Source organism: Carassius carassius, chromosome 36, assembly GCF_963082965.1.
Source record: "Carassius carassius chromosome 36, fCarCar2.1, whole genome shotgun sequence".
Lineage (NCBI taxonomy): Eukaryota > Metazoa > Chordata > Actinopteri > Cypriniformes > Cyprinidae > Carassius > Carassius carassius.
The window spans coordinates 26,786,943-26,805,452 of NC_081790.1; the positions used below are offsets into that span (position 1 = coordinate 26,786,943).

At 37.8% G+C, this 18,510-nt stretch overlaps 2 protein-coding genes across 4 annotated transcripts in view; one reads left to right on the top strand and one right to left on the bottom strand.

Moving 5' to 3' along the window:
• The window catches only part of LOC132117496 (rho GTPase-activating protein 26-like), a 132,339-nt gene extending 128,338 nt beyond the window's left edge, over positions 1 to 4,001 (bottom strand). For 2 of the 3 annotated variants that reach the window (XM_059526821.1, XM_059526819.1), the window contains exon 1: positions 3,559 to 4,001. In XM_059526821.1, coding sequence (XP_059382804.1) covers positions 3,559 to 3,712 — 154 coding nt within the window. In that variant the 5' untranslated portion in view covers positions 3,713 to 4,001. The remainder of the gene's footprint in view (positions 1 to 3,558) is intronic. The other variant, XM_059526820.1, reaches the window with a different exon arrangement.
• Positions 4,002 to 11,104: 7,103 nt separating this feature from the next.
• On the top strand, positions 11,105 to 13,767 carry fgf1b (fibroblast growth factor 1b). The gene is made up of 4 exons (XM_059525666.1): positions 11,105 to 11,221; positions 12,587 to 12,878; positions 13,113 to 13,216; positions 13,465 to 13,767. The coding sequence occupies exons 2-4, from the start codon at positions 12,605 to 12,607 to the stop codon at positions 13,666 to 13,668; spliced, it is 582 nt and encodes a 193-aa protein (XP_059381649.1). The 5' UTR covers positions 11,105 to 11,221; positions 12,587 to 12,604; the 3' UTR covers positions 13,669 to 13,767.
• The last annotated feature ends 4,743 nt before the right edge of the window (positions 13,768 to 18,510 follow it).

The following is an 18,510-nucleotide window of genomic DNA, read 5'->3' on the forward strand; positions in this document are numbered from 1 at the left end:
TTTGAAAACTCTACTCCTTCAAACTTCTGTAATTCGCACCATGACCGGCCAACAATCCATATTCACCATCAACCACAATGTCACTTTAGCCACTCCAACAAAAATAAAAAGGATTCCAGGAGAAGGATTTCCACATTTTCATGCAAAAAAGTGTGTGACAGTGATGCACAAGTCTGATGTTTCATCACAGCATCAAAACGTACTGCAGCTCTGGGCTCATCGATCAAGCGCAGCTGACCTTCAGAGGTTCAGAGGTGACCAGCCCACTCAGGACAGATGGAGAAACAAGGAAATTACAAATGAGTCATTGGTGGAATGAAGTAAAACAAACCCATACACACGTTTACTTAAGTAAAAAGAGGAAGAGTAGACTGATAGGGAATTTCAACATTGTGACATAGAGAGCACTGCGCAACAAAGTTACGAAGAGTGTGATTTGCTTGCCCTTTGGAGGTAACAACAAAAAAATCTAGTGAATATACTCCAATTCAACATTTTACAAGCCATAGTCATTCAGTAGAAATGTGACCGCAGTGACACTGCTACATATTAACTTTAATATACAAGCCTTCATAATTTCATTTAAATCACATAGAGTTACATTGAACCTGAGCCATAACCAGAGACCAGGATATTCTTGTGATTTTGTGCAGCCACCTCCTAAACATACCTTAGCAGCTGAGTAACAAGGCCCAAGCTAGGGTTGTGCTGATAGACCATAGTGTCTTGTATCAACGATAGTCAGAGATACCACCTGTGACAATGGCAAGACGATTATTGTTTTTATTATTATATCAAGATAGTTATACTATCTATGTAATATAAGGGCTTACATGTTCTTTTATTATGTTTTTACAGCGTTGTGCATTATAACCATACACACGTGATTCTGTTGAGTTTATGAATTCAATGGCCAATCAGAGGCGTTTAGGTGAGTCATTGCCGAAACAGCGACGTTTAGTTGTTCTGTCCACGCTCGATGACTGAATTCAGCTCTGGTGCTAATTCACTTATCATAAACAACAAAGTGCAGATGTATGTGCGATGTGTATGTGTAAGAGATTTAATCATCATACACAGAGTAAACGGCTTCACTGATTATAACAGGAGTGGTTTTTTTAACTACATAAACTTAGCTAGACTGAGCTTGTGATGGTGTTCTTTGGTAACGTAAATGTTCTTCGCTCATTTTCTGGAGTTGTTTGAATAGCTGAGAAAATAAAAGCCTTATAATTAGTAACTTCCATAATTTATGTTAAATTGTTATTAGGCTTAGGCTGTAACATTAAGCGGATTTTCGCCTTACTCTGAAGTTGGTTCACTTTCTGCCAATGAAACTAAGTAGATAAATAATCAAATAAATTAGCACGACAATATCATTTATCGGCAATCTCAGAGGCTGATGATAATGATATGACAATTGAGCATATCGCCCAACACTGAGCACCCATTTACATCTCTCTATCTCTGTGGCATCAAGTTTTGGCCACGCACAATGTCAAAGAGTTACTCAAGATGTGACGGAGCATGTGACTTGTTGAATGTAGTGAACGAATACGATCTTCTAGTAGGTGAAAGAGTTGAATGAACTGATACATCTCGTTCGTGAAGGAAATGAATGAGAGTATACAGGGTCAGTCGGCCAAGCATGTAAATCTCGATCAGCAATCAGCAGATACAAAGCGCAGTTATTAGTGCACATACGCTTGTTTTCATATTTGGAATACAGAACATAACTCCACGTTTAATCCCCGATAAAACCTCATGCTTTGTTAATCTGAACAATTTACTATTTAATGCGATCATGCACACACTTTAATAAAGCCAAATCAGTTTTTGTCACAAGTAAATTCGTTCGTTGACTTAGGACATAACACATAAGACACTTTTAATTTGTGTAATATGAAGAAATGGTCACTGAACGAATCAGTGAATGAATCATTTTGGTGAACGAACTGAAAATCAACGAATCTCTTTAAAGAATCAAAATTTTCACCACTAAATTCCATGAAACATAAATGGATTTATAAAAAATTTTGTTTTTAGTGACCCGCCCCAAACCGCCCCGCAATAAAGTGCCAATTTCTTAACCCGCCCCGCCCCGACCCGCGGGTTATGAGACGACCCGCGCATCACTAACGCACAACACAAAAATTGTGTTGTGCGTGGCCAAACTTGGTGCCACAGAGATAGAGAGATGTAAATGGGTGTTCTGTGTTGGGCGATATGCTCAATTGTAAAAGACAACATACTTATAGTAAACCTGACAAAAAACAATAGCTTAACAATTACCGACACCATATGTCTAAAAATGACATGCTTAGTCCTTCCTTGTGCCATTATTTGGGTGTTGTCAAACATGAGTCACTGTAAAACATTTTCTTATTTCCTAAGAACACCCTCAACTCACCATCTGTCTTTTAATGTCAATTAGGATATTAAAAATACATCTCTACGGAATACAAGAGCTATATATACAGAAGAGAGAGTTCACGGTTATTAAATGTGATTTCAGGTCTCCGATTGTGGGAAGAAGATGTATGTTGGTGCAAAATAACAAGTTAGTGTGGTTATAGTTTATGAAGCAGTTTACTCTTACTCATGATAGGTCAAACATCACATACTGCAAGCCACTGAGTGAAACAGTTATTTGTCAAAAATTAGCAATGAAGAACAGGACAGGGTAAACCTAACGAGCTAACACATCATATTTTCAAAGCTTGAAAGCAAACATATCTCTATTTTCCCATCCTTAATTATGACTTGCGCAGACAAATGCTGTTAAAGCTAACGTTTCCAGTACTAGAAACCACATCAAAGACGAGGCTTTTTCCAGCTATACAACTTTACATCACAAACCCAGAGGAATATAAAGCTGTCAGTCTTGAGAGCTGGGACACACCTCGGTACTGTTTTCCAAACCTTACCACAAGAACAGGTCTCTAGGCTCAACACAGGTCAGTCTCGTTCTGCTGGGGTCACTGTTTGTTTTTAAAGGTAATGGGGAGTGGAGTGGAATCTGTAGGTCACTGCGGGAGATCACTGTGACAGTGTCATGCACTTGTGAAATGTTAGTCGCAGTTAATGTGAAGAAGTCTATCTGATAGCCAGAACACCTGTGTAAACCTGAAGAGAGTAATGACTTCCTACATCCACCAAAATAACCTTGCTGTTTTATAGTACTTGCAACTAGCTCTGGAACAAGATATCTGAGAACATTTAGTGTGCTATTTCATGATACAATGATATTCAGACGTTTTCAAGTGTGACTTAAGAATCCAAATACTTTTGGGGGCTACTAGATGTAAACTATTCATGTTTATAACATTCTTAAAAGTGACAAATGATTCACTTCTAAGTAGTTTCACGAATCTTAAGCTCTCTACTCTGTCTTGAGTGTCTAGTAACACTCACTGACTCTTTAAGGACTATGTATTAATCAGAAGCTGTGTTTATTAATCTGTAACAATGTGTTTATTACATAAGACAACGAAACAAAGTACAGACCCCCCCCCCCCCCCCTCCCCAACATTCGTAAGCAAAGCAAACATATCTTACTTTTCAGGGCTTGAATTAAAGCTTTCCCGTCCTTAATCAGTTCCTTGATGAACTTATTGGTCTTCTCCAGTTCCAGCTCGTGGGACCTCAGCCTCTCTCGGAATTGAGGGCTGTCCACATAGCAGTCGCTGAACTCTAACGCAGGCAATCCCATCCTTAACTGACTCCAGCTCCACAGCCCAGGACAACAGCGGAACGCAATGCAGATGCAAGTTAAATGCAACTTTAAATAATCTTAAAAAGCATTGAAGTAGAAACTACATAGCTGTGGTCGGAAACGGATGCGTTCTAACAAAAAGATCACAAGTGCATCTTGTCCACAACGCCACTGCGCAAAAGAATGAAATATTTTGCCGCGATCTGTCAATCAAGGGAATCCACAGAAGAGCCGCGCGCTTCTCATGACGACGTCACAATGTCCCGCTGCAGGGTGATGATAAAACAAAACGCGGTGCTTGGGCGTTTTTAAACGCGTCTGTACCAACCTACCATGAAGCGGATAATCCTGTGATTGACATATCGTTCAGCCAATAGCGTTGCGGGATTCCGAAGCTGCCTGTGCGACAGTATAAGAATCTGATTGGTTAGTTGTCAAGAGAGATGATGTCAAAGCAATGCAGGGATTTCACGTAAACTCAGATTATACAGTTGTTGTTTGTTTCTGCTTTTTTGTTTTTATTGTCTGCCACTTTTATGTAGATGGTTGTATTGTTCTATGTGTACCATTGTTGATTTCTTGAGCTTTAAGATATGCTAGATCCAAGAGGGAAAGTTTATTCTTACTGTGATTTCATACAATTTCCCTGTTGTCCATAAGGAATTTCTTACAGTGGTAAAACCAAATGGTCTTGTCCACTTCGTGAAATGTAATTTAGCCTGTCATTTGAAGTGAGCAGAATTTTTTGATTGAAGTCTAGAGTATTTACGACCCAAAATGTAGTAATAAAATGATAAGAAATGTGTTTCAGTCCAGAAAAATAATTACTCTGAGTGGATTTATTTGATGGCTCTTACCTTATAAATGTTGTGTTCCCAACAAAATAAAAGAATTACATTTACATTTTTGCATAATGTATACCCCATAATGAGCTAACATCAAAATTCGGTAACGCTCATTTGAATTGTAGTTTCTGTCATTTCAGTATTGAGTCTATTGATCATCTTTTTTTCAAATGACCCCTTGTTAAAGAATTTTGATCTGACTTGACAAAATTCCTTGGTTCAAATTTCTGTTTAGACATTGATTGAACTATGTGTGATATATTCTGTTATTTTTCTCATTGTAAACATAACATAGAATATATAGAAAAAGTATTTATTTTATTGGCAAAATATTATATTCATACCCAAATTATTATAACATTCCCAACATTACCCAAATTACATAATTTCCTTTATGACTTTAACTACCTAATTATAAAACTATAAAAATCGTCACCAAAAAAGTGTCAAATTTGTCAAACTGTATAATGACCTGCTAAATGTTACATAATTTGATTTACTACTAGGGCTACATGTAGTTCTGTAATTTAATGTTTTTATTTCCTTTTTTATCTTCCTATATTATATCTTTATTCATACTGTCATCCAATGTTGTATTTATTTGTTGAAGTTTATTCTAGTTTATATTTGCTATATAGTTCATAGCTCAATTCATACATTTCTCCCACTGTATAAATTGTGTTTTAGGATCTATCTATCTATCTATCTATCTATCTATCTATCTATCTATCTATCTATCTATCTATCTATCTATCTATCTATCTATCTATCTATCTATCTATCTATCTATCTTCTTAACTTGGCGCCGGTACAGGATGGCTGCCTCCGTGACGTGCTCTGCAAATGTTTTTGTCTTTTTGTTAGTTTGTCCTGTCTTTAGTTATATTCCTGCAATCAGTTTCACCAGGGATGAACTGCTGAACATTCGGCAGAACGCACCACAAGATGTTTTTCCGGATTTCAATTATTCAGACGTTTTACTGAATATTGTTATCGGAGGAGCAGCGGCGCTGATCAAACGCTTCAGGACGCGCAGGCGGGGAAAGCGAGCGGGAGCGCTCGTCAGACTCAGGAAGCGCGGATTTCGAACGCCGTTGCCTAGCATCCATCTGGCAAATCTACGCTCTCTACCCAACAAAATGGACGAACTCCTTCTGCTTTCTCGGACAAATAAGGATTTCACACACTCTGCTGCTCTGTGTTTCACGGAAACCTGGCTGAATGACGCCATACCGGACAGCGCGCTCCATCTGCCGGGCTTTCAGCTGTTTAGAGCGGATCGCGACGCAGAATCAACGGGGAAATCGCGCGGCGGCGGGACATGCTTTTACATCAATGAACGGTGGTGTACAGATGTAATTGTGTTAAAGAAGATGTGCTGTCCAGATCTAGAAACGCAGTTTGTCAACTGCAAGCCGTTCTATTCGCCGCGGGAGTTTCACTCGCTCATTCTGGTTAGTCTTTACATCCCTCCTCAAGCGCAAGTAAGTCTGGCTTTACAGAAACTCGCTGAGCACATCACAGAGATAGAACAACAACACCCGGACTCTGTTTTAATCATTCTCGGGGACTTTAATAAAGCCAATCTCTCCCGTGAACTGCCAAAATACAGACAGCATGTTACATGTCCCACCAGAGACAGTAATATATTGGATCACTGTTACACAACAATAAAGGATGCATATCACTCTGTTCCACGAGCAGCTTTGGGACGTTCTGATCACCTTCTGGTTCATCTTATACCGACCTACAGGCAGAAACTAAAATCAGATAAACCTGTATTAAGGACTGTAAAAAGATGGACTAATGAAGCAGAGCAGGATTTACAATCTTGTTTTGACCTCACTGATTGGAGTGTTTTTGAAGCTGCTGCCACCGATCTGGACGAACTCACAGAGACCGTAACATCCTATATTAGTTTCTGTGAGGATATGTGTATTCCTACCAAGACTCAACTAAATTACAACAATGACAAACCGTGGTTCACTGCAAAACTCAGACAGCTCCGTCAGGCCAAAGAAGATGCTTACGTGAAGGGGGACAATGTCTTGTATAAACAGGCTAAATACACACTGGAAAAGGAGATCAGAGTGGCAAAGAGGAATTATTCTGAAAAAATAAGGACTCAGTTCACTTCGAACGACTCAGCATCAGTGTGGAAAAGCCTAAAGAAGATCACCAATCACAAGACACCACCCCCCAGCACTGTGGAGAATCAACGACTGGCAGACGATCTGAACGAGTTTTACTGCAGGTTTGAAAGAACACCCATCACCTGCCCTGAACACCTCTCCACACAACCGTTCACACCAATAACAACTCCTGCAACCAACCCTGAATGCCTCTCCAAACAACCGTTCACACCATTAACAGCTCCTGCAACCCATCCTGATCACCTCTCCAATCAAGCACTCTCACCATTCACACCTCCTGCATCCCCCCTCTCCCCCAGCAGAAAAGGAAAAAAGCACCAGGCCCAGATTGTGTTACACCAGCCTGTCTGAAATCCTGTGCTGACCAGCTGGCCCCCATCTTCACAAAGATCTTCAACCGATCGCTGGAGCTGTGCGAAGTCCCTTCATGCTTCAAACGCTCCACCATCATCCCCATCCCAAAGAAATCCAAAATAACAGGAATAAATGACTACAGGCCTGTGGCTCTAACGTCTGTAGTCATGAAGTCATTTGAAAAACTGGTGCTGGCCCACCTGAAGGACATCACTGGACCCTTGCTAGATCCTCTTCAGTTTGCCTACAGAGCAAACAGGTCTGTGGACGATGCAGTAAACATTGGACTGCATTATGTTCTGCAACACCTAGACAGACCGGGGACCTATGTGAGCATCCTGTTTGTGGACTTCAGCTCGGCCTTTAACACGATCCTCCCAAACCTCCTCCTGCCCAAACTAACTCAGCTCTCCGTGCCCACCTCCGTCTGTCAGTGGATCAACAGCTTCCTGACAGACAGGCAGCAGCTAGTGAGGCTGGGAAAATACACATCCAGCACCCGTACAATCAGCACCGGAGCTCCCCAGGGCTGTGTTCTCTCCCCACTGCTCTTCTCCCTGTACACTAATGACTGCACATCTAAGGACCCCTCTGTCAAGCTCCTGAAGTTTGCAGATGACACCACACTCATCGGCCTCATTCAGGACGGTGACGAGTCTGCTTACAGACAGGAGGTTAAAGAGCTGGCTGTCTGGTGCACTCTCAACAACCTGGAGCTTAACACGCTCAAAACAGTGGAGATGATCGTGGACTTCAGGAGAAACCCCCCTGCACTCCCCCCACTCACCATCATGAACAGCACTGTGACTGCAGTGGAGTCATTCAGGTTCCTGGGCACCACTATCTCTCAGGACCTGAAGTGGGACATTCACATTGACTCCATTGTGAAAAAGGCCCAGCAGAGGTTGTACTTCCTTCGCCAGCTGAGGAAGTTTAACCTGCCACAGGATCTGCTGAAACAGTTCTACTCCACCATCATCGAATCCATCCTCTGCACTTCAGTAACTGTCTGGTTCAGCTCAGCTTCTAAATCTGACCTCAGAAGACTACAGAGGGTAGTCCGGACTGCTGAGCGAATCATCGGTTCAACCCTCCCTTCTATTCAAGAACTGTACTTATCCAGAGTGAGCAAAAAGGCTGTTAAAATCACTCTGGACCCCTCACATCCAGCACACTCCCTCTTTGAACTGTTGCCATCTGGTCGACATTACAGAGCACTGAGCGCCAGAACGACCAGACACAGGAACAGTTTCTTCCCTCAGGCAATCCATCTTATGAACAGCTGATACACACTGAACACACTGAACACACTACACTTATATTTATATTGTAAATGTATGTGTATATTTATATACACATACACTTAATTTATCTAACACACATTCTTAGTATACACTTAAATTTTGCACATAATATACATGTACATACATAACTGCATTTTTGTAATATACCTGCCTACAATTGTCAATTTGTATATTGTCATTCCTTGTCTACTTATTTGTATTTTTTGTATTTTTATATTCTTTTATTATGTGTTTTATGTTCTGTCACTGTCATTCTGTTGTACTGCGGAGCTTCTATCACGAAAACAAATTCCTCGTATGTGTAAACATACCTGGCAATAAAGCTCATTCTGATTCTGATTCTGATCTATCTATCTATCTAGAGTGCCACCAAAATGTAACCAAAACCACCTAAAATGCACCATAAATTTGAAATATAAAAGCAAAAATGCATATAGGCTATTTTCAGAGTATAAAACTAACCCTTGTCATGGGTTTATGACTCTGCAGAAGCAGTTTAGGTGACCATAAATGTTACCATAAAAAAGGTTCATTCCTGTCCATGGCATAGACCACTCAGTTGCACTAGGACAGTTGAAAAATAGTTTGTTTCACTTTTGCTGCAAATATATTTCAGAGTCTTGTTCAAACCTGTCTGTATCTCTTGAAGACATTTCAAGCAACACTGATAATGAAAAAATGATATTTATAACATCAGCTGAAGCAAGAACAAATGCCATATTGCCATTGCGGTTGAGGAAGTTCACTTTGGTGTTGCTATAGTTGCAGAGAAACAGAAAGACACAATTGCATTAATAATTAAATGCAGAAATGACACAAAACAGGGACAGTGCAACAAAGAAATGTCGCTCTGAGAAAGTTGAACATGGATTTTTTTGAGACATACATGACATTTGTTGTCCTGTGGGTCTTAATTGCCATCTTCTATAATGCCTAACCCAGAGAAGAGCAATGCAGATTAACTGCAGGCTACAAGACGTGTGAATATAATGGTTAAGAAAGAAACATGTTGAATCTTGTGTTGCACAGTTTCTACTCCCAAATGCCTATGGCTGATAAATTCTTATGTACACATGCCCAAAGGCGTGAGAACCTCAGTGTCATAAGAACTGCCTCATATCAATTTCATGACTTGGTCCTGCACAACCATCTGCATCTCTGACATGGAGTATACTGCCACCATGTGTTCCAGAAGGGACATTAATTCAATGAATTAAAGCTTGCAGAAGTATAATGCAATCGTGGAAATTCTACTGTATTTTAAATGTAAATTTATGATCCATTTTTTTATCAGTTTTGATCAGTTTTATCATTTTTAAGCTATGAATGATTGCTTCAATTAGTTATCACAACTTACATTTCAACATTAGAATAAGTAATAATATGTTGCTTCAACTCAAGAAAGTAAGCGTTCATGCTTGATTAAAAATGGCACGTGTAGTTTTAACTTATATCAACAAAAACATTTTTTTGCAGTGCAGATGTGCTGTCATGAAAATGTAATGTATTGTTTCATGCTCAAAATCACACATTGTAATCTAAACTCCACCACTACTTTTCAAAATACAATAACACATTAACACAATAAACTGTCTGCCAAAACACTGCAAACATATCTCAAAATCAAATCAGCACAGTGTCATAAAAAACCCTAACTTCAGACAGAATTACAGAGACTGCATTATTTTATAGGTGTCAGATCTGCCCTGAAACAATAGTATATTGTATTAATCATTGATTGTGTTTTGGTTAAAAACCTTCCATCTCCAGGCTGAGAAAAACTCCTCACTGAGGTTGAGGAAAGTGAAGTAAGGGGCAAGGAAGATAGACATCTTTCTCCATTTCTATAAAATAAAATCTTTTCGATAAAATACTTCAGCAAGGTATCTCTGGCTAAAAGTAGCTAATGTTAAAGATAGTGAGTCCATACTGCGGACTGTTCTCGCGTCTTATACAGTGTATGGCAAAAACACATTTCACTGTCTCTTCATATTAAGCTGGTTAAATGTAAATTAATTGAATTGTACCCTTTGCAACAGTAACTAAGGTAGATGGGGCTTCCCAACGGTCAGTTGTGGGAAAAAAGAAAGTCAGAATTGTGAGATATAAACTGAAAATTGCAAGCAAAAAAAAACTGAGATGTGAAGTCAAATTTCTGAGAAAAAAGGTCAGAATTGTGAGATAAAAAAGTCGCAATCACCATGTTTTATTTTTTTGTGGCAGAAACGGGCTTCCATACTTACTGTCCTACAATGTAAGAACCGTGACATTTATTGTTTGCTGCCTGTAAACTGTTAGTCCCGGTTTTCAGAGGTGCATGTGCAATAATTGCTTATGGCTCATGGAATAAGCATGAAAAATATTGTTTAAACCCTTTCCAATAGGCATCTGTGAAGCTTATTTGGATTATACAAAGTTATCTTAAAATACAGAACACAAACTGATATATAAATAGTCATTTGTTTGTATGTTTAGTAACGACACATTTATACTATTACTGTATGTCAAAGGTTCAGGAAAACTGCTCAGACCTAAATATAGCATGTCCTGAAATGAACAACACAGTTCACTCTCTGGACAGGATGAGGTCACATATCTTCTAACAGATCTGACCACATCTAGTGACAGGAACCGAGCAAATGCCTCAGTGAAAAGACACGGTGAAGAGTTCAGGTCAGCTGATGACCAGATGGTATCATATCGCAGGCCCACGTCACACACGCTTGTCTGAATGTATCCAGTAACACCAGTCATCCATCCAGGAGTACCTGGGTATCCAAAGTCAAAAAGCTCAAAGATACTGTACAATGAGCCTGCATTTCTCTTTGCAGCTCTGAAACAAAGTCACAGGTAAGTCTCAAGCGTCGTTCATTAGCACTCTGCTGAGGGACGTCATTCTCACCGGCTGCTTTGCTCGGCATTCTCGACAACCTGTCTGGCACTAAGGCTCTATTTTCAATAAATACAATGTATTTGTGCAGTGGCTGCTTGGAAAATTCCTGCACTGTTTGTTTTTTCTTACTCCCGACCACGTCTCTGATAGCTTTCCAAACCACCTCAGACGTGCTGTCTGGCTGAGGCCTGTTGAGGTGAATGAAGACAAAACTAGTAATGACTACCTTTTTGGCCTTAAGTAGGGTTCTTGAACAGCTTCAGCATTATGTGAATCTTGTGCATATGTACTGTCAATCCTGCTTACAAGCTGGATCTTACAATAATGGCAATAAATATCAAGTTATTAATAATAATCAATACTTTTACTTTTGAGATAAGTGATAACAGATTACACACACACACACACACACACACACACACACACACACAAACACATATATATATCAATTTAATTGCATATAAAATGACCTATACATTGCCATTAGAGTAAAATGAAAACCTAAGCATAGCAGCCTGATAAAAATGCTTATTTTAGATGAAATTTTCAGATGGCATTTAGAGGCTTTTGGACATGAACTCTTCATATATATATATATATATATATATATATATACACATATTTACGTACAGAAATGGGTAGTAACTGATTACATGTAATCTGGATCACGTAATTAATTAGACAATGTCTGAAACAAAGGGATTTCCGCATGTTTTTGTCAGCCAAAGCACTCTGACATGTGATATTTAAGTGAAATATCTCTCAGGAAGTTAATATTAAATTAATTTAACAGCACATTTGCAAGTTCACAGTTCAGTGTTGCTTAATGTAGGTAAACAAATTTCATATTTCTATTTTTGGTGTTCAAGGGTTTAAATAATAGATTTGAAATGTTTATGTTTGACTAGCTTTGTGGAATGGAATGGAAATGGAAAATGGAATGCGTGTGTGTGTGTGTGTATATATATATATATATATATATATATATATATATATATATATATATATATATATATTCTCTGTTTGTTTTTTTACAATCCATCCATATGGTATGTCTACTGGTAAATCTAAAACAAGTTAGATAAAAAAGTAATCTAAAAAGTAGTCAGAATACATCATCTAAAATCAGTAACCTAGATTACACTGTCTATGTATACTTTATATAGGCCTATAAAGAACAGAACAATATAATTATAGATATCATTTTTTTTCTTTCCAAAATCAATATTACAAATTAGTAGTATACTTCTTGTGGACCAAAATGATAAGGACTATAATTATGTTTCAAAATAGTATAACCTTTCTGACCTGTTTATAATAAGACGGTGTGAAGGAGGCTGATGACGCATAGCTGTTATAAGTGGAAGTTGAGCTCGGAAGACGCATCCATTTCAGTCACGGGGGTGTTGATGCTACAGCGCGTCTCAGAGCAGCACTTCTGCGACATGAACGAGCGGGATATCCCCGCTTTCACACTCCTACCGACGACCACCGAGCAGAAAGAGCCCAAACACTACTCTCTGCAAAAACTCTACTGCAGGAATGGAGGATACCATCTCCGGATCCAACCTAACGGGACTGTGGACGCGAGTCGACAAGAGAACGACGTTTACAGTAAGTGTGCAGTATACAGAATTTGATCTATTTATTTTTTGTTATTTTTCCAAGCATACTTGATATAGATGAGACATAAAGTATGTTCTAATATGTAAAAATGTTAACTAAGATATCTGAAATAATGATAAAAGCTTACTAGCTACTACTAATATACAGTGTAAAAATGTAGGCTAATTAATTTGTAACATAAAAAGAACCTGTAACCTTACTGTAAAACTTATTGTATGACAGCTATTTTAAAGGTAAAAGCAGTGAAAGCAGGATTAGTGGCCATTAGGGGTCATGAGACTGGACTATACCTGGCAATGGACAAATATGGAAAACTTTACGACACTGTAAGTTTTTTAATTAGTTTTATATAAAATGTAATGTAATTCTGAACACAAAAATGCATTAACCTATATGACCATTTAATGCACTGAATTAAATATTTCATATATCCATATGCACATATTTACACCTCCATCGATTTGAGTTTTTAAAACTAGAGTATGATGTTTAAACTTGTTGAAATCCTGAAGTCTGATTCATTAAAGTGACGGTTGTAAAGAAACACACCCCTGGTCTGTGTTCTGTGTGTCAGGTCATGTTGAACGATGAGTGTTACTTCATTGAGAAGATAGAGGAGAACCACTACAACACATACCGCTCACAGAGGTATCAGGAGAGCGGAGACTGGTACGTGGGCATCAGAAAGAATGGATGGGCAAAAGACGGCTCCAAAACACACAAGGGCCAAAATGCAATCTACTTCCTGCCAATTCCAGTGGATGGCAGCATACAGTAACTTGTGTGTTGATCAGAGGCCCTTAAAAGCTCTCTAAAAAACTGTAAACTCTAAATGCAAAGACAATGCTTAATTAGCCATTATAAATATATATATTTATATATAAGAGAGAGAGAGAGAGAGAGAGAGAGAGAATTATGTATATATGTCTTTTGTCAGTTAATGTGAATGTGAATGAAGATTTTTTTTTTCTTAAAGATTGCCATTGTATTGTTTTGAACAAATACAATTATTATGATATAGCCTGATCCTTTTCCTCTGTTAATATGCTGCATATAAAGGCTACTGAATAAGTACACATATACTGTATATTTAGGCTGTACGTAAGCACTGAAATATATCTCAAATAGCCTAGCTTCACTGTGAAAATACTGTGAAAAGTACTTTTAGTAGTGCAAAAAAACCCATTTTAACCATTTACTATCAAATAAAAGTCAATAAAACTGATGACGCTGTTACAAACACATTGGAATCAAAGGAGTTTATCGTTTAGAATGATTGTGAATCCAAAATATATCCACAACAGCTGTGAAGTCACATATTTCAAATCCTTAAAGTACACAATTAAAACATATTCTTTCAATAAGCGTTATATTTATATATATATATTCAACTCAGACCTGTTGATGACGCTTTTTGAAGAGTTTCTGGCATGTACTGTGTACCAAAGTTATTATAATAACAGCACAGTTTTTGGACTTTTGTTCAGTTTTTCTGCTCTGTGCATCCCACCTGACTGTGCTTTTGGACTGTATAAAGCAGTAATTAGAGCATGTGTTTAGCAGCAGTAGGAGGATATAAAATACGCCAAGGGAAACAAAAGAGCTTTTCTTTGGCCCGGTGTAATGTTGAACACAGTATTGAGTTAAACAATTAAACAATATCTACCTAATGAGCTCTTTGAGACTGATAAACCTCCAGTATTGTTTCTTACATGATTATCAGTCATGCTACCATGTTATCAAACAGTGTTATTTTAGCATTATTGTTCATTGCTATCATTTGTTTTTATAAACATTTTAATAAATTTGTATAAATTTTAATATGTGTCATTTTTACCGCCCCCCCCCCAATATTTCTCTTTAGCTTTAGTTTTATTTTAGTAATTTAAGTACTTTTCTTTTTTTCCATTAGTTTGCACTCATTTTTGTTTCTTTTTTAAAGTGTTAATTCAGCTAAAAAGAATTAAGTTTTAATTCAGCTTAATTTCAATCAACAAAAACATAGTTTTTTTTAATAATTACAAAATTGCAAACAATAAGTGCAAAAGTGCAATATATATATATATATATATATATATATATATATATATATATATATATATATATATATATATAATATATAATATACATGTATATATGTATATTAGGGCTGGTAAGCGATCCAAATTTTTTAATCTAATTAATTACATGATGTGGTGATTAATTAATTGAATTAATCGCACATCTAATTTGGAGAAATTACTCCCAAAAGATAATTTAAAGTCATTGTTATGTAAAGCATCAAACAGAGATTACAAAAAGTAGGTTCAGCAAAAAAAAAAAAAATGTTTGATAAAATGTATTACATATAGCCTACTCTTTTGGACCATGTGAGTAAATGATGACATAATTGTTATTTTTTGTTGGGTGAACTATAACTTTAAAAAAAAAAAAAAAGTGAAGTGACATTCAGCCAAGTGTGGTGACCCATACTCAGAATTTGTGCTCTGCATTTAACCCATCCGAAATGCACACACACAGAGCAGTGAACACACACAAACACACTGTGAACACACACCCGGAGCAGTGGGCAGCCATTTATGCTGCGGCACCCGGGGAGCAGTTGGGGGTTCGATGCCTTGCTCAAGGGCACCTAAGTCGTGGTATTGAAGGTGGAGAGAGAACTGTACATGCACTCCCCCCACCCACAATTCCTGCCGGCCCGGGACTCAAACTCACAACCTTTCAATTGGGAGTCCGACTCTCTAACCATTAGGCCACGACTTCCCACGTGGCCTAAACAAACTTTAACAATTTGTTTTCTTTATTTTATTATTATTTCTATGAAAATAGTAAATTATTTATTTAATGAAATGATACTCTAAATAATAAACTAAAACTGCCAGTAGGTGGTGTTAAATGTCTTAATGATTAAGTCATTGAGTCATTTATTCATTCATTTGATTCGTTCAAATGGCTGATTCATTCAGGAGTGAAGTAAAAGGTTCTTTATGAATGGTTCATTGAATCATTAGGCTTGTTTGACCTGAAGTGGATCATCAGCATCAGACCGATCGGTGGGTGACATCAAAAAACCACAAGAGCTTAGAGAGCAGACGACTCCTTGTGCTTTTGAATCGCTCTCGCTGTACTTTGATGTCAAACACAGATCGGTCTGTGCAGTGCCACTTCAAAGCCACCGCGACTATGAATAATGGTTCAATGTGCCAAATGGTTCACCAAATTCATTCAAAATGTGGAACAAGTAATGAAATACTGCTGTAGATTGCTCGGGGATGAACAGTTCTGCTTTGTCTTCATCTTCTGGTTGGCAAAATTGATTAAAACTGTCAACATTGTGTCTAAAATAACACAATATTAAGTTCTTAATGAACTGTTGTATACGATGAATATCACATTTGTACTCGTGTGATATTGCACTTAGCCTACTTCTCGTGTGATATTTCTTAAAGGTACAATTTGTAAGATATTTGCAGTAAAATATCCAAAAACCACTAGACTAGTGTTATATATTTTGTCCAGCTGATTACTAACAATATCTCTAATGTTTTCAACTACTTGTAAATCATGAGAAAATTCCCATTCTAAACAGTGACACAGGGCAGTGCAGTCGCCTGTCATTGACGTCAGTTACCCTTTGTTACCTTTACTGACGTAGAAACCACATGACAACAGTGTCCTGGACAAATGCGGAAGCAGTGTCTAGCGTCCAGCAAACCACTAGCTTGCTTCAAGCAGTTCCTTATTTAATTTTTCTTGCACGTTTTATGGTGGATTGTGTTACTTATTTATGGAACATAATTACTGTTTACCGTCTGCCGCTCATTCTGTCGACAAGGACAGCTCCCGTAAACGTTAGCGTACGGGCCAACCAAACGACCCAAGAAGAGTTTGGGACAAGAGGAGAGAAAGAGCGAGGATCAATGTAGATGTTCCATTTTCTAGATGGAGAGAGCTTCGTGACAAACTTCAACTAGAAAGAGATGCCGATCTCGCTTGTGTTTTACTCGACAGGTGAGTTGTTTTGATTTGTATCTTTACAGAAAATGTATGCTATTATAACGACCAACAAGATTAGTATTATGGGACATACACGGCAAACACGGGGCCCGCACGAGGACGCGTCTGATCCATCGTCTGATCGCGTCTTTGCATTGACTTTGTATGTAATCTACTAGCGCAAATTGTTGAACTCGCGTTTGCTATGTATGCCCAATTATTGTGTTTGAATGTACACAAGTGTATATATGTGTTGAACAAGTGGTTATCATTTTCATATCATCTGACTAAACAGTAATCATCCAATAAATCCATGATTATCTTTCCGTCTGATTGATGGCTGTCAGCGGTTGGGTAGAAGACAACATATCCCATCATTCCAAGCTCCTTCTTAGCGTCATCAAAGCACGCGATTGTTATTGTTTTGGTAGTGCGCACTCTAGTGGCAGGTCCTACAACCTGTACCTTTAACTATGTGATGTAAATATGAGACACAATCTCAAACGGGCGTTTTGCCCCATATCTTGAATTTTAGGGATATTCTCTAGGCTCCATCACGCAGTAAATTGTTGCCCTGCCTCATATTAGTCATCAGTCGACTGTATCAAATGGCAGATGATCCACATACAGTAAGTCTGGGATGGGGCAAGTGCATCAAACGCATTAATAATTTTAACACGTTATTTTTCCCCATAATTAATTAATCTAATTAATGCGTTAAATTACCAGCCCTAATATATATATATATATATATATATATATATATATATATATATATATCTAGATAGATAGATAGATAGATATACTTTGTTGATTTGTAATTATACAACTACTGGCCAAATATACTTAATTAACTTTATTTCAGGCAATTATTATTATTTTAAGGTTAGCTTTTACATCTCTGATTGAAAAAAAGAAGTTTAATACAACAGAAACAAGTCTCTGTTATTTTTGTTTTAATTTTGCAGCGCACTGAGGAGAGCTGTGTAATTACTTTTTTAAAGATTTTGGAGTTATGTTTTTGGCTTGGCAACTGATAAACCAGGAAAAAAGTCAGTTCTGGGAAAAGACACTGTTTTGTTCCACTGTTTTGTTTTTGAGAAAATCAATTTTCAATCGAATGTAAAATTCATCAGGAAAATTGTTGGACACAGATTGTACTTTCCCCAGCAGATGGCGGTAATGTATCTAATGAGCCACTTTTCTGTTGACTTGGGCAGAAAATGGCAATCCTCCACACATTTCTGTGTAACCTCAGAATATATTACTGAAACTTTCTTGTAAGAGTTTGACTGTAAATTATTTACAGGATGCAAACTGATATTTAGTATAGACAAAAGAATGCAGATAATGGGCTGTCTTGCTTACGTAAAGGTACTGAACTTTATGGAGCGACAGCTGAAACAAATGGCTAATTGCAGCAGTAATGCTAGGAAATGAGACTCCCTTCTGTAAACAGTTAAAAGCTGAAGAATGAAATAAGAAAGTCCAAGAACTGTTTTAATAAAGCAAATCTGTGAGCTTTAAAAGACAAACACACACACATTATCAAACAAACAGATGTAAGATTGCATATCCACCCACACAAGCACAGGGGAGAGCTCTCACACACACACACACA